The sequence below is a fragment of the Etheostoma cragini genome, chromosome 3 (assembly GCF_013103735.1).
Source record: "Etheostoma cragini isolate CJK2018 chromosome 3, CSU_Ecrag_1.0, whole genome shotgun sequence".
Lineage (NCBI taxonomy): Eukaryota > Metazoa > Chordata > Actinopteri > Perciformes > Percidae > Etheostoma > Etheostoma cragini.
The window spans coordinates 20,366,799-20,393,706 of record NC_048409.1 but is presented as its reverse complement, the minus strand read 5'-3'; the positions used below and the strand labels follow the sequence as shown (position 1 = coordinate 20,393,706).

Below are 26,908 nucleotides of genomic sequence, written 5' to 3'. Positions count from 1 at the left end.
AATAAAATTCAAATGAATGCTAGAATATTACCAATCTAACTATTAAAGTAACGTTTGTCTGGTAGCCTTCCACATAAATGTTTCAGTGATTTACCCATGTCCTAATCTTCTGATGGAAATCAGGGACCTTGTGATGTCCAACTTTTCAACTTTTAACCCCAGATGTTTCAGCAAAGGGCCTATTCCATTGTGCAGGTGAGAGCGCGGTTGGTCTCTGTGACTAAAAAGTTGGATTTTCCAAATGAGAAATAATGGAAGACAATACAAGTGACTGAGCAAATATGTATGGCTGAATTAAAATGAAAGATATGAGCTCTCAACAAAGCAAAGAAAAAGTGAATAAATTAAAATATGATCAAAAGAATGAATGAAATCAGAGTGTAATAGAGAGAAACACAAAAAAAGGGAGAAGAGGGACAAATAACAAGCGGGCTGCCGTGGCTCAGCAGGCCTGTCAGGTTCAATCTGGTGTGGGCCTGCAGGATAGCCAAGGAGCAGTGACTGGGGGAGAGTCCTGGGAGACTTGCGTTTCCTGCCTGCCTCGCCTGCAGACAACCTCTCTTTGTTTTACTGGCCCTTTTTTCCCCTCTACTCACCGCCAGACCCTCCCCCGCCCTTCCATCCATTCTCCACCACCCCAAAAAATACACAACGGGACTACCTCCATAGGCTGCGTACACAGAGGGGTTACACACAGTAGAGGAGATGGTGGGTAGCAGCAGAGACGAACGCAGGAGAAAAGAGAAAGAAGGTGAGGGATAGAGTCACAGTTAGAGAAAGATTATTGAGAAGCAGACAGATGAGGATGGTGACAGAGTGCATAAAAAGGCTTGAAACAGAAAACAGTGAAGAAAAAAGTCAGATGAGCACAACTTATCAATTTGAAAAGAAAACAATGTGGTAGCAAACCCATCTACTGTCTGGTATGGGCTGAAGGAGATGCCCAGTAAAATGGACTCATCCCCGTCTTTTCTACACCCTTATTGTATGCGTTGGCAGAAGATGATTAACATTAAAAAACTAGTTTTTCTTGACCAGCATGCAGGCAACAATAGAAACAGGTTTTTAACCAATCCAATCACTTCACATGGGGTTGATTGGAGCGAGTGAAAGGTAGGGAAGCAGAAGTGCAGAAAAAGCAGCAGATGTAATTTGAACAGAAGTGGTCGGTGGTACTCAGGGTGAGCCAGCCACTCCAACCGAGACACAGACCCAAATGTGAACACACAGAGCTGCCTCTTCCCCAACCACCCCCACTCCCCCCACCCTCTCCTTCATTTTTCCAGGCCTCGCTCTGACTGCGACTTGAGCCAGTTTCCACTCTGGTCTGGGGTGTGGTGCACGCTCCTGGGAGACTTCGACTGCAGGACCAGTTAGTCAAAACAAGGCCTGAGTGCTAGACCGAGAGGGAGAGACGGGCAGAGAGACGTAGAAAGACAGCGGGAGACATGAGTCGGAGAGAAAGAACAACTGATCAGAGAAGGGTAAGATAGACGAGAGAAAAACAGGACAGGGAGACAGTTGAGTCATGGGCTGTTTGAACCTGGAGTCTGAGCCAGGGAGGGAGACTCAGACAAGGCAAAACCTTTTTTAATACCCGTAATACAGGTGCCATCTGTGTGAGGAAGGATCCTTAAGAGGAGAATAAGTACAGAAGTTAGGTAAGAAGACAGTGGATGCACCAGAAAAGAAACGCATCGATCCGGAGCAACAGGGGAGTGCAACACTACTGTGCGTGAACTTAGACATAGGAAAGTTATCTACATAAAGGTTATTGTATGTGTTCTAAAGAGAGAATTGCATCTTTAATTAGTTGTTTTTCGCAATGAAAAGGGAAGCACTTTAAACAGCTTGTACACATAACGGCTCCTATATAGTTGTATTGCCACTTTGACTTGGCTGCAAAATAAAAACATTCACAGAAGTGAATCATCTTTCCTTATTCACTGAGGTGCAGCGGAGAATATGAGCGTCCTTGCTGCCAATTATAAAATTCCGAAATGTAATAGCAGCAACAAAAACAGAAGCTAATAATTGAAAAAGGTACAAAGACTCAGGGGGAAAAAGCTGTCTAATGTGCAAACATTAATGCCAATATTGCCAAAAACGATACACATATACTTTTTAACGTACACACTGAGAGTTACACACACACACACACACACACACACACACATACACACACACACACACACACACACACACACACACATAGCCTTTGATAGCTTCTGCATTCCGTGTTTTATATGCTCTCTTTTATTCATAACATTGCATTTTACACCACAGAGTCTGGAGCAGATTAAGGGTTGTCTCCTGCTGCATGACCATGCTTACTCTACCCCAAAGAGCCTGTACGGTATTTGACTGTTCTCGAAAGGCAATATGAACTTGAACATCTGGCAAAGCTGATCTGAGACAATGTCGATAAAGGATTTTCCTGAAGTTAGACTTCTTTTATTGGTGAGTCACTAACTCCCAACTCCAACTTTTTCAGATTGTTTCACCTTTTCACTTAATTTTGCAAGTTAAAGAATACATAATAATGGTAATAATAATAATAATAATAATACATATAATAACAATTTGGAATAGGTAATGTGGTTATTAAGTTTTATCATTTTAGGTTGAAGACAAATTTTTCAAAACAGAGCATTTCATTTTAAATTGGACGGATATCAATCTCATAACTTGGTTGTATTTCCGAATTCTTGAAAAGTGACCCTGTTGTAGACGCAGGCATTCCTCAGCTGAAAACTGTTCATTGGCTGGGATCACAGGACACGACTATAGAGGCACAGTCAGTGTTAGGAGCCCATAACAGAAGTCACCTCTAGTGAAAGGGAAATGCTGTTGAAGGGAGTGACCCTGTATTCTTGCCAGTCCAAATACCTGGCGCTGAGAACCAGGAAGACCGGGTTCGGGGGTGACTGAGCAGAATCGTATCTGGCCTGCCCATTGGTCTATTGGTATTGAAGCCCGGCTAGAACAAGTACATGGCCTGCTAACGCTCACCACTGAGGCAGACAGAGAGAGGCAGAGGCCATTCTTGGACACTTATCAGACTTAGTGTTTCCTCTCCTCCTGCCTTGATAGGGCCCCTCATCCTCTGAGCAAGGTTATCACTGTTATTGCAGTCCTCGCTCCTGTCAATGGTGGTGGGACCATATAGCTGATGTAAAGGATGGGCAGTTTTTTTTCTTTTTGTTTCAAAGATACGCTGTGCAGCCTTCGTCTAGATGGTGTTGTGTCAGCACAAAATAATGTCTGTAGAGTGAACGTATCCAGAGGAAAGAGACAATCATTCAAAGCTGCTCTGGGCGTTGTTCTCAGAATCTTAGTGTTGCTTTTGCAAGAACATTTCCGGTGCAAAATGACCAACATTGGTATCATTTGCTACATGTGTAGGCTACCTTGCTACAGATTTCTCAATGTAAATGCGGATTTAACCAGCTAATTGCATCCAGTAATTGTGACACCTGTAACAAAACACTCACCAAGCAGCTCACATGATAATACTGTAACACAAACCAAAAGTCCATATATGTGCATCTTTTATGTTTACTTTCCTTCCTAAAAAAATAAATAATAATTAAATAAAAATCTCAATGACAAATCTCAAGATAAGGGGAGCTGATACCTAGTCTCCCTGTTATTTTTCAGGTAATGTGCCTTTTGAATAAGTGTCATTATCTTGACAAAAAAGTGTAAGTTGAGGAATTTCAAGAAAAATGCATTGAATGACAATTTTGAGTCAAGTTGATTTGTGTTCTAAACAATTGAGTAAAGAACCTTAACTAATATACAGATTTTTGCTCTTGTTCAAAAACTAACCAACAAGAAGTGGTGAGTTCAATACAATGACAACAGTCCCTCCATCATAAAAAGCATGACTACGCTCCCTTTAACCTTCTGTCATCGTCTCTGCCATTAATCCACTCATACACACAGAACAAAAATCACACACACATGCACTCCTTTCCCCTCCAGTCTGGTCTAAAGCAGTCAATCAGGCTCTTTTGCCATGGTTACCGCACATATACTTGCTTCAGCACCTGTCTGCGATGCCTGTATATCCAAACAAACAACCTCATTCACACTTCTTACCTGCTGCTTGTCTCCCTTAATCACCACATTCACTGCCTGTTCTTGCCCCTGCTGCTGTAGATTGAACCCATCAGCACACTGCTTTTGTCTTCTTGTTAATATGCCTCTATTCTGACACCACCCTGGAGCTACTATGTGTTGTCACAGCATTCAGGTAGCGAGTCTGAATAGCTTGGTCTGCTGTAGCAGCTTGGCTCATATTTTGCAACAACACAAAAGGTGCACCTGCACAGAGCTTTGTCTCTGGCAGTTGCTGGATGGATGTGCTTTGGATTCGTATGAGTGGTCTGTATTGTCAAGTGTGTGCGCTTGTGTGTATCTGTTTGTAACTGCTTGTCCGAAGCTGGCAGGTAATGTGAAGCAGAATTTGCTATTTTATTGTATAAGGTCTCATCCATTTATTATTTTTGCTGTTTTTGTCTCCCATTCTTCTATTTTATCTTAAGGTAGTATAACATTTTCACTTTGTCCCCTTGATATACTGTTACATCAGCCTGAATATGCACAGATAGATACAATAAAGCACAGATAATAAAAAAAATATGTGTCCCTACCCTCTTTGGCAGCCAGACGTGGGGATGGGTCTGCGTGAGATGGTGTATTGTAGGATAATGATGAGCTACCTGTAATGAAATGAGACAAAAGAGAGCATAGTAAGACAAAACAATGTCTCATCCACCAGACCTGTAATGCATAAATACAAACGATTATACCCAAAACCAGCATTTAAACACCAGGAAAAGTCATGTGTAAACGTTTATACGTTCTTACATTAGAGCACCCAGCGATTAAAAGTACACGTTATACACTGATTTACTTATAAGGTTCAGCATCAACATTGCGATTATTAGTGTCATTAGATCTTCCAGAATATTTAAAGTGTTGCATATTAATTATGATAACTTTGCTGTAAAGTAAAATGTGATTTGAAAGCGTACCCCTATCCTGAAGCCTACTTTCAAAGTGTATAACATTAGCCAGAAGGTGGCAGTATATGGCTCAGCTCAGCCCATTTCATTTCTTGAATTACGTTCTGGTTTTGTCTTCAAAAATTATTTCAGAAAGAAAAGAATTCATATTACATAAACGTAGTCTCAAATAAGCAAATTCAGCACCATGTCAGTCCTTTAAAATGTAGGAAAAACCCTGTAGCCTGTGAGCATTTTAACTGCAAACCTGATTCCTGAATAATAAAGTCAGAGAGGCAAGAGTCTGCATTTGGCCGCCTATTTATTTCACCTTATGGAGCAGAACTCTGTGCTGCATTCCTCCGCTTACACAGGCACCCTGGGCGGCACCAAAATGCTCTCTTAATTTTAGCTGCCCCAAGGCATAAATCAGCGAGTGGAAAAACAGAGCCAAAAATGCACAGAGAAAACACAAGAGCAGCTACTGCATGGTGAGTGTTAAGATTTAGCACAAAGAAGGCTCCAGAGAGCTGCTGAGTAAGGAAGACACCTTTTTTGAATGGGGGCATTCTGAAAAAGAACAAAAAACTCCAAAGCAAATTCTATTTGTGATGGGCTTTTCTTGAGATTCGATGCAGGATTCCTACTTCACTTGGTGTGCTGCCGGAGCTGGGGTTGGGGGGATGGAGGGGCCCATGGTGGCAGACTAGGGGTCTGTTTTTTTAGGGGGTGGCGGGGGGGGGGAAGAGTGGGGTGCTCCACAAATGTATTCTAATCTTCTAACACCCCACCCCTCCCAGTGCTACCTACTCCACAGCACCCCCAATGCTCTGGGTCTAGTTTAGAAACCTGGGGGCCTCAGAACAGGGGAGCCATTGTATGAGGCAGGGTCCCGGCACTGCAATCAAACGCAGCTTTCCGTACAAAAATAATTCCACACGCAGAGTGTAAGCGCACAGGGGCGAGCAAGCCACCAAAAGCTTTGGATTGAGGAAAAAGTGTAAGAGAAAGATAGACAGACACATAGAAAAAGAGGGAGAGAAGCGAGGAGAAAGGAGCTGTTAACCCTTTTCCTGCTGTGTGCCACATATGTGGGCTGACCCAGACAGACAAACAGGCAGCATTGCTGCGAAAACCTCAAACCATCCCACAGAGAAACCCGAGGCTGCTGTAGAGAGTGAGAGTTTGTGAGGGAGAAGGGGAGAGCGAGTGAGGCACTACAGCTGACACAGTTTGGTGGAGAGAGTCTTAGCTGTGCTGCCTATTTATTTGGATGGCTTCTTCCTTTCTTAGAAAACAAACATGTCCTGGTAATCTGACAGCACAGTGGGAGGACTGGCCAGTGTTCAGCCTTTAAGACCCTCACTCTCTTTCTCTTTGCAGTCACATCTGCTTAGATTACATAACATCCACAAACAATTTTCTTTTCTCTCCTTCCTATCACCGATGGCTCTTTTAAAATGCCCTGGCCTTCAGTTTCTGCATGGCCATAATATTGAGATCTTCAGGGGCTAACTGAGGACAGTGATTGACCTCCATCAGGCCCCTGCTGTTTATTCTGCAGAGCTATATGCCATTGACTCAAACATGTGGCCTGAGCTTTGTCCTTAAACTGAAGGTCCCAGTCACCCAGTTGTGGGATTCTTGCCACCTCAAGGGGGACAAATGGGCTCCTCATCCTCATAGCGCTGTAGGATAAAGCTACACCCAGTAGCACCACTGCCCATCATACCAGCCATACATAGTGCATGAGATATATTTCCAACAAGTCATCCAAACTAAAAGAGATTATCTGTCATCACCTTCCAAAATGACCCATGAGTGTTTTATTAACTAATGCCCCAACTGTGACAATGTAATTGTTTGCTGGCAGTATAGGGAAAGTTACTTGAAAATGTAATCAATTATTTATGTTCTATTTGCATTACTTTAATAATTACTTTAGTTAAAATAGCTTGGCCCGAGGGGAACTAAAGTTCAAACCCAGTATTTCCAGAGACTGTGTCCATCTTTTCAGCAACATTACTACACACTGGGGCCCACTGTTGTTCTTTTTGCTTCAAGATATGTGAGCTTCGTCCATGAGTGCAGTCAGACAGACTTGTGAGATCACAAAAAAAACATTTGACAATGCAAAGCGCTGATAAAGAACAGGTATGCCTGTAAAAATTTAATAAAAAGGGTAATGCTAAGATCTGGTGATTGCAAACGTTTCAAATTACTTTTTTTCCGACCTACTGACTATAGTATAGTTAAGGTTTGGTTTGGTGTTTCGTGTTTTGTGCCCCCAGCATCTTCTTCCAGGCAGCAGAGCAATGGTTATGTTTAGGGTTTAGGTTAGGTTTAGCTGCCTGGAATGTGATGTCGGAGGTAAAAAACCATTAAGCATTTGGTTTAGGCACAGGGTAAGCTTAAGGAAAGAATCATGGTTAGGTTTAAAAAACAAGAAGAAGAATCAAACTGCTGCAATTCATTGCTAATTTCTGACTTGGAACAAACTTCAACCTAAATTAAAATGCACAACACCATGACGTCTATTTTGCCTGTCACCTTGCTACATAAAGGGCACACTACTTCCTGCATTGGCATTGGACGTAAATCTTGCGGTGCTGAATCACCCAATGTGAACGTAATTTCTGAAGATACTGGGCCGGTACTTGGGTCTTCCAGAATGATCTCACCAGAGAAGGACAGACTGGGTGGTTTGTTTAAGTAGAGTGATGTTAAGGCTGTGGGGGTGCATCACCAAGGTGTGTGTGCTCGATATGGAGATTAATGTTCACATCCCTTCTCCTACCAATAGTCAACATTGTTTTGATGATCTTTTGAGAACCAAAACTGAACGCTCTCTAACCCTAACCATGTGTTCGCGTTATCTAACCTTAAGACTTGGGTATCCTCACAAAAGTGTCAGAACATGTGAAGAATGAAAAAGGAGTCCAAACCCTGCTGACTTTCTCTCACACCTGATCAATTGCTGCATGGAGTTTGTGAGAATTTCAGATTGTCAATTTCGGAAAGTTACATAATTATTTGGATGCAACGACACCAATTCCGTTAAGTTGTAAAGGTGAGTTGGCGGATTTTCTAAAAAACGTTGGGATTATGCCCAAAAGTTAATCTTTACAAAATGCTAAAAACATCACTGACTGTGAACCAATGTTTTTCAGAATTGCCCCAAAATCATCATTCTTATCTGACAACTGGGAAGTGCAATTATTATGCACCTCTAAGCAGATTCAATTACAGCAGAGCTCATCTCAGTGTTTACATGAAAAGCAACTGCTTATTATTCACCCCCACTTATGCAAATGTGATATGCACATAAATTCCTGTAGTGCTAAGTGCCTAAACCCCAGCAGTCAAGTGAGCAGCCGCAGACTGCTCGGTAATGGTGGCTAAGAGCAGACAGCTAACAGTAAAGGGCGCACAGCCAGGCTGTTGAGCCCCTGTGCACCAGTGATAATCTGCCAATAGAAGGAACAAATGCAAGCGGAGCTCAATAAAAATGTTGTGAGGGGAGAAAGGGGAGCGAGAGAGAAAGAGAGAGAGAGCTCTCCAGACCTCCCTTTTCCCTACTCAGCCTTCAAGCCCAGATGTTTATGGTCTGTATAAACTATTGAGGGCTTGAGAATGTCCCCCACTCTGGAGCGAGGATCAGCGGTAGTGCAGAAGCCAGACTTCTCTCTCCCTCTCTCTTTCTCTTTCTCTTTCTCTTTCTCTTTCTCTTTCTCTTTCTCTTTCTCTTTCTCTTTCTCTTTCTCTTTCTCTTTTTCTCTCTCTCTCTCTCTCTCTCTCTGTCTTGACTCCCTCACTAAATCCATCCAGACACACAAGCAGCGGCGACAGCTGGGAAACAGAACTATTGCTATTCTCCAAAAACACTCAATCATGACCCTCTCGGTTCGTTTCCACGCACTTCTAAAAAATAGTCCTCCACCCCCCTGAACTTATTTTATTTTATCTCACACTAGCTTTATATAATTGTTTCTCTTGCTCACACACTACTGCCCATGTCCTTAAATGACAAATGTAAAACCTCTCAGTCAAGGGCATATCTCTTCATCCAGTTTCTACTCCTCTGTTTCTTCGGATCCAGAGTAGGTTTGCTCTCAGTTTTCTGTCTCCTAACTTTACCTACTCACTCCCCTTTCCATTTTTTCCCCCGTTTGTTCTCACATCTCTGTCTGTTGGAGGATACAGCTTTCGTTGTCTGAGGTTTTTTGCTCTGCTCCGTTTCCAGCACATGTGGTATCAAACCGACCTACATGGGTGCGATAAAGCAAACAGTCCGCGGTCCCTCCCTGACAGACTAATTTGAACAAATTCTCAAATTGCACCCAAAATTGAAAGCACATTGGGGTGCGGGCGCCCATTACTTATAAAAATCTGGATAAGTGACCAACAGTGAGGCCAAAATAATGCATGGGCAACTACACTTGTTACAGCAAGCAGCTGGGTAGCCAGACAGATGTTCAGATTGTGCCCATGGTTGAGCTATTGTGTTGTCTGAACGATATTCATGCACATGACGTGGCAGGAATGTTTTGTTATGGTATGCATGTACGGTGGGGACGTGTGTCCCTGGCCCGTGCCGATCGCACGTACAGGGCTTAGTGATTCTTAGGAATGTTAATCAGCGGTTCAATAAACAGAACCAAACACATACATGATGCACACAGATGTGTATGAAATGATTGCCGTAGTAGCCCTTTGGACCATTCATTGTTTTGGTTGAGGATGGGGGTCATTTTGGGAAGAGTGGTGAATGGGATTGGAGGAAGACAAGTAATCACTAATACTTCCAGGGCTTGGCTCAGTATTTCCCTTCCTCTCTCTTTTTCTGTATTCTCGTAGCTCGACTCAGCTCCAAATCTCGTGAGTAAAGCCAGAGGTCTATTTTCTGGACGGGGTTACTCCTCGTCTATGATTGTGTTTGTTTGTGCTGCGGGGGGGAAAGAGAGAGCAGCTTTAGTTTTCAAATCATCAGCCTTGCAGGTCTGCATAAAGCTCTCTCCTCCTCTTCCTCCTCTGTCTCAGTCTTCCTTAGACGTTCCTTTACTAATATGGTTCCTCTTGCCCTCAGGCTCCCAGTGTCAATAATACACACTGCTTGCTTCTCAGAGAGCTGCCCCAAAACAGTTCAGTCAGTACTGCCCCAAAACAGGTCAGTAAGTGCAGGCACGGGACGGGAGCATTCATCTTTTTGATTGTCGGGAACGGATCCAAAGCAATTTCAACTGGCAAGTGGAGAGGATTCCCGAGACATCGCCTCTGTCTCCAAAACACACAGGGTTTAAACCGAAAAAAAAGGCAGCCATGGGCAGAGTCGCGGTGCAGCACGCCTAAGCCGTGGCTAAGTCACGCAGCCAGTGGCCATAATGAAAACTGCTCTGCGGAGTGTGCCCAGTGGCAGTCAGACGGATCCACCCGCTGCAGTGCTGCACAATGAGGCTGTTATACTCATGACAAGCAACTCTCTCTGCCCAGATGCCGTGCACAGAGAAAACTGTTGACACCCACAAAATACAGTTCCCATTACATCACGCTGAGGCCCATCGACATTTCTTTGGAAGTAATGTTAAATTTAGTTGAGCCATCAGTCACTCCACCCAGTGTGGTGTCATGATATTCTACAGCTACAGTAGAAACCGCTCTCACATCACATAATGCAAAGAATTCAAAGATGGGAAAAACTGTTTTCTGTTTGTACAACAATCCCATTACACCTGATCAGCTTATTTGTATAGTAAATGTTAGACATATCCATTGTCTGACCCAGACATCAATCTGTATTCAAAGCAACAGGCATGCCAGATGTTACATCTTATTTCAAAATGTAATTTGCATACTGCCTCAGAAAATTGGCTTTGTTTCCCCGCCGAAACTTATGAAGCAGGATTGCACCAAGGAACTCTTCAAAGGCAACAGGCTCAAATTTAGTTGCCTCCATTGCAAATTGCAGATCAACTTTCTTTGCTGGGCTGAACACACAGGCCTTGCGTGATTCCTGAGGCAATGCACCTGGGCTTCATCTTTCTGGACCATGTGGAATAAGGCGGAGCAAAGTCAAGTGGGGCGGTGTAGTCGATGTTTATCTCGAGAAGGGAGAGAAACCTCTTTGGTTTCCACAGCTCTGCTTAATACTGGGTAGCCATTATAAAGAAATGAGTTTCCAGTAAAAGCAATTCCATTGTTTATTGAAGGCAATATGAGTATTGTGCTGTGACAAAACAAACAAAGTGTCATGTTGTTTGCTGGGGTTTGATATTTTTTCGCTCTCCCTTCTCATCCAAAAGTAGGGAGGAGCATATGAAAAAAGACTTGTGTATTGACTGAAAGTTCATTTTCAATTCAATTTTTTGGCATGAACTTTAACACAAACAGCAGGATGTACAACTTAAAGTACTGTCCTTTTACTGTCCTTATGCTGTCAAGAAGTCTAAACATCTTCAGTATTATGAACCTTTTGTAAATTTTCTGTTCTGTTTTTTATCAATTGTCAAATAACTTTTACTGGAGTCCAACATTTGTTCCAAAAACCCGTTCCTTCATTCCATCCATTGTTTCTCTCGATTCACCTTTTTGTTTAGTAGCACTCGAGAGGCATAAAGTGTACTTACTTTCCCTGAGGTAATTGAGATGAGAGAGAAGCACTTCGGCGTTGTACATGGTGGTGAGCCGGAGAAAGTCATCTTTGCCCATCTTACAGAGGTCTTTGCCGTCAGTGTTCTGAAACATGACTGTGTCGATCTCTAAAAGGCCGTACTCCTTGATGGCCCACTCCAGCCACTGGCGCACATGGTCCTGAGACCACAACGACGGGTCTGCAAGCAACATAGAAGAAGAAGAAGAAGAAGAAGAAGAAGAAGAAGAAGAAGAAGAAGAAGAAGAAGAAGAAGAAGGAAAATAAAGGATTATTTTTTTATGTTTATTCCGTACAAATTGTTACTGGACACACACCAGGGAAGACATTATTGGGACCATCATATCATATCTAAATTATAAACAGAGTTATGTATCAGTAGCAGACCTTGTTCAATAAAAATATTTTTTGCCTCATTTTAACCAAATGAATGGGATTTGCCAGATGACTCATTTTAGGTTTCTGGTAAATATTCTTTCACAGAGTAGGATATTTTGCTCTGAGATCCCTTCCTGTAATTGTTCAAACTTTTAGTGTGTTTTGCATTGCAAGTGCAATTACTACCTGACCCTAGTCTGATATACGGCATAGCCAATCTAGAAACCAAACCCCAAACTTACCACTTGTGGTTAAGGAGGAGCCTCCATGTGGAGTTCCTATTCAGTAGATGAGTGGACGTCTGGATCAGTTTAGCAGTAACATCTGATACAATGGCCTTTACAATGGAAAATTGACCACAGCGCCATTTGATTTGGGAAAGCACAGTCATGCTTACGTGTAGCAACGTAATTAACTTACATGTTAAAATTACTTTTCTAAAGGCTATAACCCTGAAGCTGCACTTGTTACTCTCTGAACTGTGCCATTTCACATACCGAAAGTTCAAATTTGTGAAACCAGTGAAGAAATATATAGGTCTGGCAGACAGACCAACATCTCTACCTGCATGCATTCAGCCGTGCTCCCATGAGTGACATAAAACTTTGGACCAATGCTTTACCCTGTAAACCAGCTAAATCAAAATGGGAATCATAAAATATTTACAGCATTGGCAAAATTATACCAAAACAGAGACTGACTCTGTCTGTAACCAAAGCAGCAGCACAGCGTGTTTCACTTGCTCAAACATTTAGCAGCTGTATAACTTTGCAGTAGATATACAGACATATGCAGACACATATCTAACAGTATCCAAATCCCGTAAGATAGGATTTTTTTTAAATGTATAAATACTTTTTATCATAACATACCTGCAGGTACAATGACTCTCCGCTCATTGGTTGTCATGTTGGGGGGAGGGGCATTCTTCTCATCCATGTAGCTTCCATAATTCATCTGAGATGCATCATTACCCCCCACAAGCTTATTGCATTTACCCACACTGCAGTCCACTGGAGACTCCCTGCTACACAAACACACATGCAAAGAAGTTAAAAAAATTATATTTAGCAAAAGAAATTGGGTGTTGTTGTTTTTTTTCATTCATTGACTTTAGAGGCAACAAGTGAAAGTTAGCTCTGGTAAAGAAAAGGTTTGTTTAATGACAAATGATAATATGTATAAAAGCAGCTGCAGTAATGAACACCAAATGTCTAATATGTAATAAAGATAGCTACAACTCATATCTCATTAAACACTAAAGCATGTAAGGAAGTGGTTGTCTTGTCATACCTGGATCCATTCATGTGCTCATATTCTCTCTTGACGTTGACCCGCACAGGCTGGTTGATCCACTCCTGCTGTGGGGGTAAGGGGTTGATTTTGTGGGTCTGGCCGTAGTCCTGTGTGCCAGAAGCAGTCATGTCTGTCTTCGGGAGAGGGGCAGCAGCAGCGTACGGAGGCTCAAATAGGGACTGGTCTTCACTCACCACTGATAGCGCCTCCTGTAGGTGAAAAGGAACACATACTTGGTATGTCTTTCTCGACTCATTTTAAAGGTGCCAGTATGTGAGCTTCCAAATACGCAGTTTACAGCCATCCTAACCAATACACACTTAAAACAAAAAACATCCTTTGATATTTTAGGGAAATAGGCTTAATTGCTTTCTTTTAGAGAATTAAGTCTGTCCGTTTCACTTAACGCTACCGCCACCAGCTGGTTGGCTTAGTTTAGCACAAAGCCTAGACGCAGGGCGACACAGCTAGCCTTGCACCGTCCAAATGTAACAAAACACTCCTGCCAACACATCTACAGTGTACAAATGGTTTTACTTAAGCTTATGTGCTATTTTTTGGGCACAGTGACTTCCTGGATTCTGCTGGTTGATTGGCACACAACTTTACACTTATTATTGTTATTATTGTTATTATTATCATTATTATTACTGTTATTTTTGTTGTCTCTGTACTGTCTTTTACTGTATTTCTTGCAAAAACAGATGTTGGAATTTCAATTTCCTTGTGGGAGTCATCCCCAAAGGATTAATAAAAAGAAGTCTAGGTCTAAGCACCCAACAGGCTTTAACAGGGCAAGGTTTAAACATGCTTTTAGCCTTTAAACATGTTCAGAAATTCATTAAAAGTGCCTACCCATGTGCTGTGATTCCTTCCAAGTGAACAAAGCAAATTTGACTGCAGTAGATGTGACAGAAATGCATGACAGTTCTGCTAGTTAAGCTGTGTTTAGTTCCTGTGTAAAAAGGCAGTTAGAGGAGGGAGCTTAGGGACCGTCTACAAACTACAACACAGAAGAGAGGTTAAACTAAAATATCCATCCATCAATTTGAATGATTAAATAAGGTAGTGTCTCCAAACTTACTTCAATTATAACTTGTCTACTGCTAGTTGTACTACAGCACCTTCGGTTCACTTGGAAGGAATTATTTTACATGCGTAGGCACTTTTAATGGCATTTTTAACATGTTCAGAGGCTAAAAGCACATTTAAAACTTGCCCTGTTTAAGCCGGTTGGGTGCAACTCTAGCAGGAGGATAACAGGGTGTAGGCAGCAACGATTCTTGCTATTTTTCTCTCTACCGACAGCACTCTAAATTTACAAACAACAGAGCTACGTGTTGAAAGTGACCAAAGTTCTGTTTAAGCGTTAATTGAGGAGTTTTAGAAGTTCACAAGCATTTTATTTTTTAGACATGGCCAGGCTAGCTGTTTAACCCTGCTTTTTAGTGCCAAGCTAACCTTCTCCTAAATGCACTTCACTTCTTGATTAACATATCTTTTTTCTAATTCTCTGCAAAGAAAGGAAAGAGGCATTTTTCTCCAAATATCAAATTGTTTTCAGTAGTAAGACACAGTTGTGTAATAAGAATGATAACAATAAACTCACAAACATGCAAAGATACAACTCCAGTCTTTCATTTTACACTACCGAAAAAACCTGTGATCTCAAATGTTCTCTAGTGTATTATTTTGTTTACAGCAATTATGTGTAGTTATGGGTCATATCATAGTCTGGCATCCTAAGTAGTTTGTGTACACAGCCCACAGAGCAACTGTAGCTTCCTGTTGATGTTTGGATGACTTCAATCATGCCCACACTGGAGTACGACACAGTTTTAAGGCTCATCTTTACCCACGTACTGGTTTACTGACATTATCATTCCATACAAACAGCTGTTCTACCAAAAAAGGTTGGACATTGCTTCACAGAAAAAAACAAAAACAACGGTTCTCAAACTCTCATGTTGAACTTATGGGCTGTCAAATAAAAATATTCTAAACCAAGTCTTTCTAGATTGCTGGTTGTGTAGTCTTTATCTCTTGCTCATCATCAGTTCTTAACTTGGACCCAAAACTTCCCTGTCATGCCCTGACGTGTCTGTCTTGTCTGAGCGTTGGGCTTCCGTCCACAGCTGAAGACTCAACAGAAGCAGGGGGGGGTCACTGCTACACTGACCCCTCTGCTGCAGCTCAGCTGGAGCAGTGTACGTTTATTAAAGAAAACAAACGCAGAAACTTGCGGCTGGCCAAGCTATTACGTGGTTTCCAACATGCTCCTTGTGTAATGTCTTGGATGTAAAGCATGGATTGTGTACTTAGAGGTGAACATACAGTTGTCACCACTAAGTGTTTGACAATGAACACAGTTGGGCAATGTCACCCTGTCAGACTGATGCCAGGCAACTTTTAGCTGGCACAGAATGGGGATCCTGCTTATCAATAACTTAAAGAGTCAGCCCTTCTTATAATTGGTCCATCCATCATTGTTAAAAACAAACAAACACAGAAATAACAATGAGTCAGAAAATCAAGTGAAATCTTTAGAGTCATATGCTTCTGCTGGGGACGAGGCTCTGGTCTGATGCACATCTGGATCTGATAGGATTTGATGGCACAGCTTAGAACGAGACGTGTCTAATTCTTGAGGACTGAATTTTTTCATTCCAAAATGCCACATATCTGCTTCAGGGGGAAAATGCTACTTGATATTCATTGATCAGTATTTCCAACATGTAGCCGTTTGCATTCTGTATAATGTTGCTTTCATGAAAGCAGAATCCTCAGGATGTCACATAACTTTAGTACCATTCCATTCTAAGACATTTCATACAAGTAGAAATACTTTTTATGACAGGTTTAAAACAGGTATAACTAGAGGGTGACTATAGTAATACTTTGATACTGATTGACAGCCAATCAATCTGTGTTTTTTTCTTAATCAGCATATCAAAGTTGAAATACTTCTAATTAATTACAGAAAAAGAGAAATCCAAGCCACTCTTCTTCAAAATGATTTAAAAATACTTTATTTTACTGGCTATTTCATAATAGAAAATGTATGTGATGCACTGAAGAAGGCTGTCTATGCTGCTGTACTGTGGGTTTCTTCTCCCCATGTCTTTTAAAGTTTCTACTATGATGTAGCCACTAAAATGTGTACTTTTTAACTCATTTTGAAGAAGATTGTCTTAGATTTCCCTTTTTTCTATACTTAATTGAATTCCCGACCCTAAAGAGCACCTTCAAACATCTGACAGGACTTCCTGAGCACCCTGGGCTTTTTTATCTTTCCTACTTTTAATTACTATTTGAAACCATCGCAGATGCTACAGGTGAGGCCTCCACTCTTTATGATTCATTTTCTCAAGTTTGGTCAACATAACTTTCGGTGGAAAAAGGTTTTAATTTGAAATTGCTCTGTAGTGCCCTCTGTTGTAATGCCACAACCCCCTACTGGCTGTGTCTGCACCAATCAAAGTAAGGATACAAATATTTAAAAAATGGGACAGCTTGTAGACATCCTGAATAAAAATGACTTGTCTTCTATTTAAATAATGTGGTGAGGAGTGAATCAAGTCAAACTCCTTCTTAAACACGAGATCAATCTTTTTACTTCACATAGTTAGAACCAGCTTTGTCTATGAGACATATCAAATACAATTTTTTTGTGTAGGCCTATCCTACTATGTCAATGAAATACTATTCTTAAAGTTAAGGGGTGGTTAGAAAAGTGTGTAGCCATCTTGCCAGAATTAGATTTTCCAGTGATTTCATCAGTGGATCCATCATAGTCTGAACCCCGGCTACAGGACTCTCTATCTGTGCAAAGCACACCAGCTCGTCTGTGGATGATAAAGTTTAGAAGAGTGAGGGAATGTCTCATTACAGCCTGATAAGGTCTTCCTGAGCTATTATGACTGTTGCACGTTATATTTACAGTGACATATCAGCCTGTGCAATTGAAACTATGATTGGCAAGTGGTGGGTGCCTATTTAAGATTGCAGATGTTTTTTTGTTTTTTTTAAATAGGATCACACCACTCTTATGAAGAGAAGCTGAACAGATGACAGACCAGTGCCTTCTTTCCAGTATCTGCAGGGAACACATACTTCTAAAGAGCTACAGGCGGTTTTGTGTCTGTCTCTCAATGTCCACAGATAATATTCCACTCTTAATCTAGATGAATTTTTTCCGAGGACCATAACTGAACAAAGTCACTAAAAACTCCTGATTCCTAAGTCAAACTGTTTTTTGTTCTTAGTATAATTTTATTCTGAAAGTAAAAATAAGTAATAATCTGATTTAAATTTTTGCCATGTACTGTATCGTTTTGCAGTGGCACAAACAGTATGTGGGGGGGGGGGGGGGGGGGGGGGGGGGGACTATAAAAATAGCTCAACTGTTAAACAGCACCATTAGATGCATTGTGTGCGTGTGACACCTGCTGGGAGCCACCTCTGTTGGGTTTACATCAACCAAGTATATCTCTCCAAATGCGTCACGGCGCGTCTAGAGCAGACTGGATATATGCAATAGCTCCACATCCAGACTTCACGTGTGATTGTTTGGCGTTCACACACACAGTCATCTAGCAGGAGCCACCCAGAGGGGGCCATTCCTGTCCTTTGTTTAAAGAGGAAGAGGAAACCTGTCAGGAAAAGATTGTGTGGAGCAGGAAACTCTCATGGCTAGAGAGCCCTTCCTTTCTTTTAGCGAGCATGTATGCAGCTAGCAGCCAATCATTTACACCCAAGGATTCAATTATGATTACATTAATTATCACAAACGTCTTGCTTTGTTACCGACATCCAGGCTGAGACATTAATGTCCTCCTGCAGCATGGCTTTCATCCCCGATACATAACAAAACAATCACAGCCCTGTGAGCGGTGAATAACGGGATTTTAGTGTCTATATGCAGCCTGACACTTTTGTCTGACCAACGTTTACACTCTTCCAAAACTCACACCACACCCAGCCGTTACTTTACATTTCTCAAAGAAACAACAACAATACGAGCAAATGCAGACTGCTGCATTCTTCTGAGCTTACACTTGCTAACCGGAGGACAGACTGAACTACAAGGGACTTGCCATTCAACATCTGGTGGCTGCAGCCATAATGCATCTGGAATTTGACTGTCGGGGGCCAGTAGCCAAAGTTAATATAGACCGCTCTTGACTACCAACATACCGTTTCAAAACAGTTGTGTAACTATAGGAGGAGCAAGCCAAGGTATTATTGTAATGTGGGGTTTAAGTGTTGCAAACTGAGCAGTTACCGCATGCAATTACCAAATGACAGCTTTCCTTACACTTTCACAAAACTTTCTGCGCGAGGGAGGGTGAGACGTGACAATATTCAACAGCAGAAAAGAGAAAGAAATATTATTTCTTGTGTAAATACCAATACACCACACTTTTTTCACCCACGGCAGGATCTTTGGACCGAGCCGGGCGACGTGCCACACCGCTGTTGCGCAGCTCGACACATCGTATCCAGCGGCACATCCTGCCATGGCTATTGCTCAATCCCCGCTGCCCATACTATACCAAATTGTTGAACTCCTGGATTACATATACCTATATGAAAGTACATTCAGCGTGGGTTCTGAAATAAATAGCCACTCCTTTTTGCCTTTTCAGAGGTGCGTAATAGTGCTCTTATTGGTCCCCAAAATCCAAAGCGTGATTCTGATTTAGCCTTGAATCCACACCGTAGCGTATCCTCAAAACCAGGCAGCTTACTGAGAAGGGATACTTTCAAAGTAAGAGGAAAACGAAGGAAATCTGGTTACCGCTTTCAGACCGAGAGAAAAAAGCCGCTCATCGTCGTCAGATTGGAGTTCCCAGCTCCCAGACCGACACAGAGGGGTATTTCAACCCATTGCTTAAAAAAAGGAGGCGCAACTCCGAAAAAGCAGTCTCCCACAAACTCAAACACCCCGTTCTCCACCCTTACCTTAATAGTTCCGTCCATTTTGCGCAATTTTCAGCGGACCCCGACAATATCCCAAACATGACACGCTCCTGAATTAATTCCAGCCCCCGGTATGCGGCGGAGAGAAAGAGACACTTTTACCGGATTGAGTTTTTTCTTTCCTCTAAATTTGGGAAGTGAAGTCACCACTGTTGAGAAGGTTGAGAAGGAAGCTGTGTGTCACCGAAAGCCCTGCCTTCAAAAAAGCAGGATACTGTCCCAGAGAGATAAGCAGGGAAAACAATTGAGTGTTCGCTCCACTGTTATGTTTTTCTGCTCGGAAATATTTACAGGATGACTGCCTGCGTTGCGCACAGCCATTGCTGTGTAGTCTGCTGTAGAATGGGCTCGTGTTTTCTTTCCCAGTTGTGTCACATACGGTGTGGAAGGGTTTACTACTAGTCCGACTTATGAATTATTTCTACACACATTTAACTGACGTTTTCCACATAACGTTTGCTGTCTCAGGACACTCATATGTGATCAGACGTTTTAGAGCGCTTATTTGGTTCACGCCTACACTTCAGACGTGCATCTTGCCATGCCTCCATCCCTCTGTAAACCAAGGGATTCTCTGTTCTAATCCATATTCCATAGTGGAAGTGATACATTAAAAAAAAAAAGTTTATCTTTGAACATGGACAGGTGTTTCTCTCAGACTTACGGCTGATAAAGCTCTAACTCAAGACAGGAGAAAAACCTGAACACCTTTTGCAGGCGTTGTGGCAACCAAGTCTTTTTTAATGTTACAACTCTCCGTGAAGTTTTCCCGAGACACCATTAATAAAACCCAAGCATTCAGCTTCTAACCGCACTACAGTCTGAGGGTCTGCTATACACGTGTTCGACTGCTGTTCTGCGCACAACTGAATGGAGGAAGACAGCGTGCATAAAAAAAAACGCATTTGAAATAAGGGTCTCAAATGCAAATTGTTAATATAATTTTTTATTATATTTGTTATCATTGAGTTTGCCATTGCTATTTAATGATGGATCTAATCGCCTGAGCCCCCAAAAAAGAAATCCCCTAATCCCTACCCCCACATGGGTATTTTTTCTTTCTTTTTGTCTGCCCTATGAAATTGCCCTCATCAATTCAAGCATAATTTTAGTGCAGATGCTAGACATGGAGCCAGCTCAGAACGTGACCAGACCAATAGCACTGCAAGAAACGTCCATTTTTACAGCAAATGTGTGATATTTCATTCAGTGATATTTCCATAAGACAAATAAAACATAAATCTAATGAGTCAATAGATATAATGGAAATCCACGTTCCATATTATACTAATTTAACAATTTCAGTTATTAATTTTGAATAGCCTAGATTTTGCGATCAATCCATCATTATCAAGAAAATCACATTTGATAGGAAAATATTGTCATTGAACCAAAGTGAATGTATCTCATTAGACTGCCGTTTTTGTAACGCTTAACAATACTACGATTTAGTTGAAATCATGATCATGATGATGATGATGATGAATATTTGTGCAGAGTCGGGGTTCTGCTTCAAGAGTGGCCAAACGGAGAGTGCGCCTCCACAAGGACTGACAGCAGGGCCGGCCTGTCTGCTCTCTGCTTGGGGGTCTGGTCGGGCCGAGGGCCCCCACCCTTGGGACCACCACATCTGGATCCGGCTAAGGGTCAAGGCTTCTCCTGCCTGAGGCCAGTTCAGACTCGTGTAATTAAGGGAGACACCTTGTTTAACTCTTCAGTGACTGGTTTGGTTTCTTTCTTTTTCTGTTTTTCTATACATTCCAGCATCTGAGGTTTTCAAAGAGGCTTTTTATTTTAGAAAGATTAGTGATAAAGTGGCAAATTTAAGATAGTTGGGGATTCACCATACTGGGCTTTATGTTTAGTAATAGAACCCCATCTCTTAAAACCCCCCAGTTTTTTTAGTTGTATTCTGTGATGTGGGTCTTTGGATTCATGTCATTAGGTTCCATTAATAAAAAGACAAGCTTTCCTCTTCACTGGAGACCATGCAGTGTCATGAAATACTTTCCAGGGTGCTTTTTAAATGACACAAATCCCTTTGTGTTTACCTGACAAGTCTGTTATTTTAATCAAACAACATTTTTCCAACAGCTTGCCTCAGACAAGATCACGCACTCTCTGTATTAAAATACCTGCCATCCCACTCATACCTATTAGGAAGACTAGGGGTCCAGGACCTACCAAGACCATAATGAATACAGTGGTAACAAACATTTTGGAAGGCCAATAAACAGATGCAGGTTGGTTTATACAGTGAACCACAAAACATCTGGCTTGGAGCTGAAACTAGACAGCCAGACATTTCTTCCTTACACCATGAGCCAGTAGCTCTTCTGTCTCTCCGCTAGGGCAACCAGCCAGAGGTGGGCGGACACTATGCAGAGTTTATGTTGAGCCGTGTTTCAATTGTTAGGCCCAGCCTTCGATTTTTAGCTCATATAGTAAGATTTGATGTATGGAGAATGTGGTTAGAGAAAGTGCATGTTGGGAGTTTTTTTTCTCGCATAGGCCAAACAAGTCAAAACAATCTGTCAAAAGGGAAACACTGTATAAACAGGGACATACACTTCATGAGGTTTCTTTAATCAGGCCCATTTTTGTTAACAGTGTATTGTATTAAAGACACTTTCTCAAAACAAGTCAACATGCTTTTTTTTTTTTTTTTCTTGTGCTTCCTAAAAAAACTTTTTTATGGTGTAGTCTACGAATTGTAGGTTGCACATGGGTACCTCATTTGATAAGTCAAAAGGGGGGGGGGGGCAATTACTTCTATTGCAGAGTGTTGTGAGAGACTTTTCCAAATAAAAAAAACAGCCCCAGTCAATGTGAGCCTGCTAACTGTTCTGTTTATTAGACATCAGACTTTTATTCAGATCATTCCTTCTCTCGGTCAAAATACTGAGGGCAAAAAATGGAGTCTGCAGCACACATAAGCACGAACTGTCTGGCCCCTCGCTCTAGGCCATAATTAATTTGAGATTTATTTTTATTGGAGAGTTCCAGTCTCGCCTGGCCTTAACCAAACAAAACCAAATGTTGGGCCATGGATTCACTTGAATGAGGAATATTTCTTTAGATTTTGAATTGAGGCGTGCCACATTCTGACCAATATCTCCCTGAATGTGAGTGAGCCAGTGAGTGAAGCACTTGCACGCAAAATACACACGCTACCCTGAATCCGAGCAGAATAAGAAAAACAACCTTATTGGAGTCAGAACAAACAGAAATAATGCTGCATTTCCACAGCAAATCAAAGCAGCTATGAGTTGCAAGCACTGTAAAATTAAAAGATAACTTCTTCCACGCTCAAGTCCCACTAACCTGTTTGTCCCTCATTGGCCTTCTTTCTTTTTTTTAGGCAGCAGAAAGACTCAATTAAGAGCACATTTTCTCCTCAAACATCCGCGCTATTCAACTCTCACAACAAATCAGGAATTGTTCTGAGGCCTGAAACGCCGAGTCTTGCTGCATTGGCACAAACGCTGTGACTGGATGAAAAGAGCCCTTATTCAATAAGTCTTCAAAACATTAACAACTCGCCCTTGGAAAATTTCCTTGATCATGAAGATATTACTCCAGCTCGCCTCTCCACAATGGCTCATTTTAATCAGGCACAATCCGAGCAGTCACCCTCGGAAGATTATTATGATGGATGTGAGCAAACGTCATGCTGCCACATTGACTGACTACCTAAATAAATGGTACATTTGAGATTATTTGGAGATTACAAGGTTTTATATTTAAAAATTTTTTTAATGACTTCAGTGCCTCAGAAATGTAGCAGTTGCAGGTATTCACGCTGCGCCACGTGTGACACGATGCAGTTTTTTATGTGAAAACCAGATGTGCGCTGTTTGCTTTATTTACATTCTCAGGACTGTGGTGAGGAAGAGAGAGAGAGAGAGAGAGAGAGAGAATCATGACGTCAAACATAATAATGAGCCATAACAGCAGCATTTTTAGGACAAACAAAATCGGCAAAAGTGGAATCGATCTTGGCACTTCAGCCAGACCACATTTCAACAAGGGACTTTACAGCGTAAACATGCAGCCGCTTACTACAAATCAAGTTGGCAATCAAATGTAATATCCATGGCATATGTGCAAAGCTCCTTCCACTCTTCTATTCTACTATCATCAGTAGTACTTTTTTATTTTTCTCCTTTAAAACCAGCATTAGCAAATTAACTGTAAACATGTAGCCTAATACTTCTTTCGAATGTAAATAATTATAGATAATAGTCACTGCTTGAGTGATTGTTTTAACACTTTAAGACACTGTAAGACTGGAATGACTTGAATATGAGGAGATCTGGTTGCACATGGCAGCCTAAGTAATTAAAAAAATGAAAGGACCCCCAGTTTGTCCCTCCAACATTACCTGATCGAAGAGACGATGGTGTCTTACCTTGACGTAAGACGACGTGTCAGGGACAGTTTGAAACATGTCTACTTGACAGACAGGCCCAAGGGTGCTCAGTGTCCAATGGGCCCTGAGAAAAGGAAAATATAGAGAATAAATAACAACTCAATGACTTTAGTATTCGTTTTTCGATTATATTGTTTACTTTCTACATGTAGCCCATTATTTTAAGGGTTATTTGAAATATTGTTAAACTTTCAAGCGGCAAAAAAAAAAATCATGAATAAGCCTACGTTTTTTATCAATAAAACATTTAGGCTACACTTGACAACTGCGTGCTGGACAGCGTACATGCACACAGACCCGCGGGTTCTGTGAACTTATACACATGGGTAACCACTTCCATCAAAATAAAGGGAAAGTCAAAGGATGTCTGACTGTACACATAACCCTTTGATTAATACATATTAATGCCTCGTTTTTCTCCTACAGTGGTCAGAGGTGGATTAGATCCGGGTAGGTTTTTAATTACCACTGTGAGAGCATTAACAAAACCAATGTATAGCCTACCTACACCACTAACCTACTGGTAACATGGATGAATGACTCTAAGTCGCCCAATGGGAGCTGGGCAGCAAGAAGAAGAAGAGGGCCCCTTCCCAACCCCCATCACGTTTTCCCCTAAAGCTTACCACATATTGAAACACTTTTCGCTTTAATAAGTGCAGCTTACAAAGTCTAGGGTGAAAGGGCACTTAGAGGACGGTGTCTTTAGCCCTTCCCTCCTTGTGCAATTATTAGGAAGGCTGCGGCATAATGGTTGTTATAGACTGTGTGATATAGCAAATGAACGTATATAGACTACTATATTGGCATTCAGGACGCACCACTAAAGTTCAACATATCTTAACAAGGCCTATGGGACTGCATTCTCCTGTTCAGTAGCATGTGTGCTGTGACCTGTCAGGAAGATTATAAATATACAACCGTGAACCTTTTCCCGACTCTGCATTTGAGCGTAATTAGTGTTAGATGCGGACGCGCGCGAGTGATCTCGTGCCAATTCCTGACAGGGAAATTCAACAGGAAAAAAGAGAAAAATCATACAATAAAAAAAGGGGGATTTATACCTTCCTACACACGATCGGGGGTTTAATAGCACTATAATGTATCTTTTTTTTACAACACAATTCCAGGTCCAAGTTTTTTTTCTTCTTTTCATTGAATTCCTGCCCCGTGATAAATTAGCCTAGAAAGAAAGCGGTTATATATGAACGTGGCACGGCTTAATGTAGAGGACCAATGTTTTTCTTGGGGTTGTTGCTTTTTTTTTTGTCTTCTCGGCTCCTGCAGGCAAACGCAAGGCTCGCCTCATAAAGTTCCCCAAATGCATCCAATGTCTACGCGGTAAAAAGTGCATAGGACACCGCATCTGCAGCCAATTAGGCAGAGGAGGACTGGTGAATAACGGCGTGAACCTCCCTCCGAGACAGCCCCGTGGGCCGGGACCCCTCTAGTGTTACATTTTAAGCATCTTACCTTGCTGTTATCCATCATAAACGAGAGCCAACTGATTTTGAGCTAGTATGCATTCCGTTTTTTCATCTTGCATGTAGACTAATTCACCTGAAGCCCCATAAAGTCATACAGTGAGAGGTGAGCTCACAAAAGTTCAGTACTTTTTTCGATTGCAAAACCCATATTTAACTTAGAACTTTTAAAAAATTGAACGTTTGAATAACAAGACTAAAGCAATAAGACACACACTAGTTGAAATAGAGGCAGTTTCATTCACTTACCAAAGCATCTGCTTTTTTTTTTTTAGATCAATCGAAGTGCAATCGGTTTGTTGTTGTTTTATACAATGTGACTGCGCATCAACAACAGCAATGAAACAAGTGCAAATGATTTCTATTCCTCCGGCATGGACACATTTGCTGCAGAGTTTGTCAGAGAAAAGACATTTAGCGAACGCGAAGTTGTTGTTTTTTTGTCACTCACCTGTCGTTTTTCTCTCGGTCGTTTGATCGTTTTCGATCAAATCACTCCTTCGCCAATTCTTAACAATTAGTCCCGTCCAGGCAAAGCCGTTTTCTAATAATGATGACAGTGAGTTATTTTTGAAAGGGGCTGAAAAGGAGCGCCGGGTGTATGAATGGAAATGTTGCTGAGATGCGAGAGTCGCGACCAATGAGCAGCGAGAGAAAACCTCCCCTTGCCTGCCGTGTGAGGCCACTGAACCATGAAATAAGGGGAGAGCAGAGAGAGTAGGAGCTTCATAAATCTGCTTTATGAAGTATTTTGGTGAAGAACATTGTCGGGAAAAAAATGGATATAGTTTCAGATGTCTATATAGTTATTAGTATTCATTTGTGATTAAGTACACGCAACACTGCAGATCTCGGAACAGTGTTGGTGTATGTAGTAAAACTGTTCTATGGACAGTCAGAGAACTTCTAAAACCCTACACACATCATTAAAAAAACATAATATTGCTCTAAGAAATGGAATTGACCTTTTTCTCACCTTTTCTCCGCAATTAAAAGATGGACCAATGACATTTAGATGTATTGTAACTACATAAAGCACTTGATGTGACTTTTTTTCTCCTCATTAAAAGGTCATTCACAAGAACCAAGCTTGATCTGCAGTAGCCCATGTCTGGAACATATAGAGCGTCTTCTTAATCTTCACACCTCTATAATCTACTCTGCAACCAACACATTCTTACTCCTGCAACACATCCATTCACGTAGCAATACAGAGCTTGCTATTATGTTGACTTTAAATCAGCATAATGAATTTAAACAGCCATCGGCAGCATGCACTCAGGAGTTTCTCTGCAGACATTCATTCATGTTCCTGTCTGTCCTCATGGTGACAGTTCCCGCAGGAATACAACCAGCAGCACGAGTTCCTCTGCAGAGGGTTTGTCTTTTCCTGCTCAGTTGACCCCACTCAGTTCACTAACTTCATTTCCTTCACATTGCTGCCCTCATCTTCGAAGAGTCCCCCATAGGATGTGGGGCAATTCACGGTGAGGAAAGTCGCCCAACCATAGCGTTTTACAGCCTCATCAAGGTCGCTATTTCACGCAGGGCAACCATAGTGAAACAGAGAAGTCGCCTGTAACGTGTTGTTTGTTTGTTTGGAAATTGGAAAAGATCTAATAACACACGCTAAAGATGAGTGTAAGTTGCGGAATGTGTTGCTGTACTTCTGGCCTAT

The 26,908-nt window shown here is 41.6% G+C and overlaps 1 protein-coding gene across 9 annotated transcripts in view; it reads right to left on the bottom strand.

Annotated features, from left to right (window-relative positions):
* The window catches only part of fli1 (Fli-1 proto-oncogene, ETS transcription factor), a 32,278-nt gene extending 6,331 nt beyond the window's left edge, over window positions 1–25,947 (bottom strand). The window contains exons 1-6 of one of the 9 annotated variants that reach the window (XM_034866871.1): window positions 25,682–25,947; window positions 23,699–23,810; window positions 13,330–13,541; window positions 12,909–13,060; window positions 11,636–11,839; window positions 4,659–4,727 (exon numbers count right to left, since the gene is read on the bottom strand). In XM_034866871.1, the coding sequence (XP_034722762.1) occupies window positions 4,659–4,727; window positions 11,636–11,839; window positions 12,909–13,060; window positions 13,330–13,541; window positions 23,699–23,764 (703 nt within the window). In that variant the 5' untranslated portion in view covers window positions 23,765–23,810; window positions 25,682–25,947. The other 8 variants (XM_034866874.1, XM_034866870.1, XM_034866872.1 and 5 more) reach the window with 8 other exon arrangements.
* Window positions 25,948–26,908: the final 961 nt, after the last annotated feature.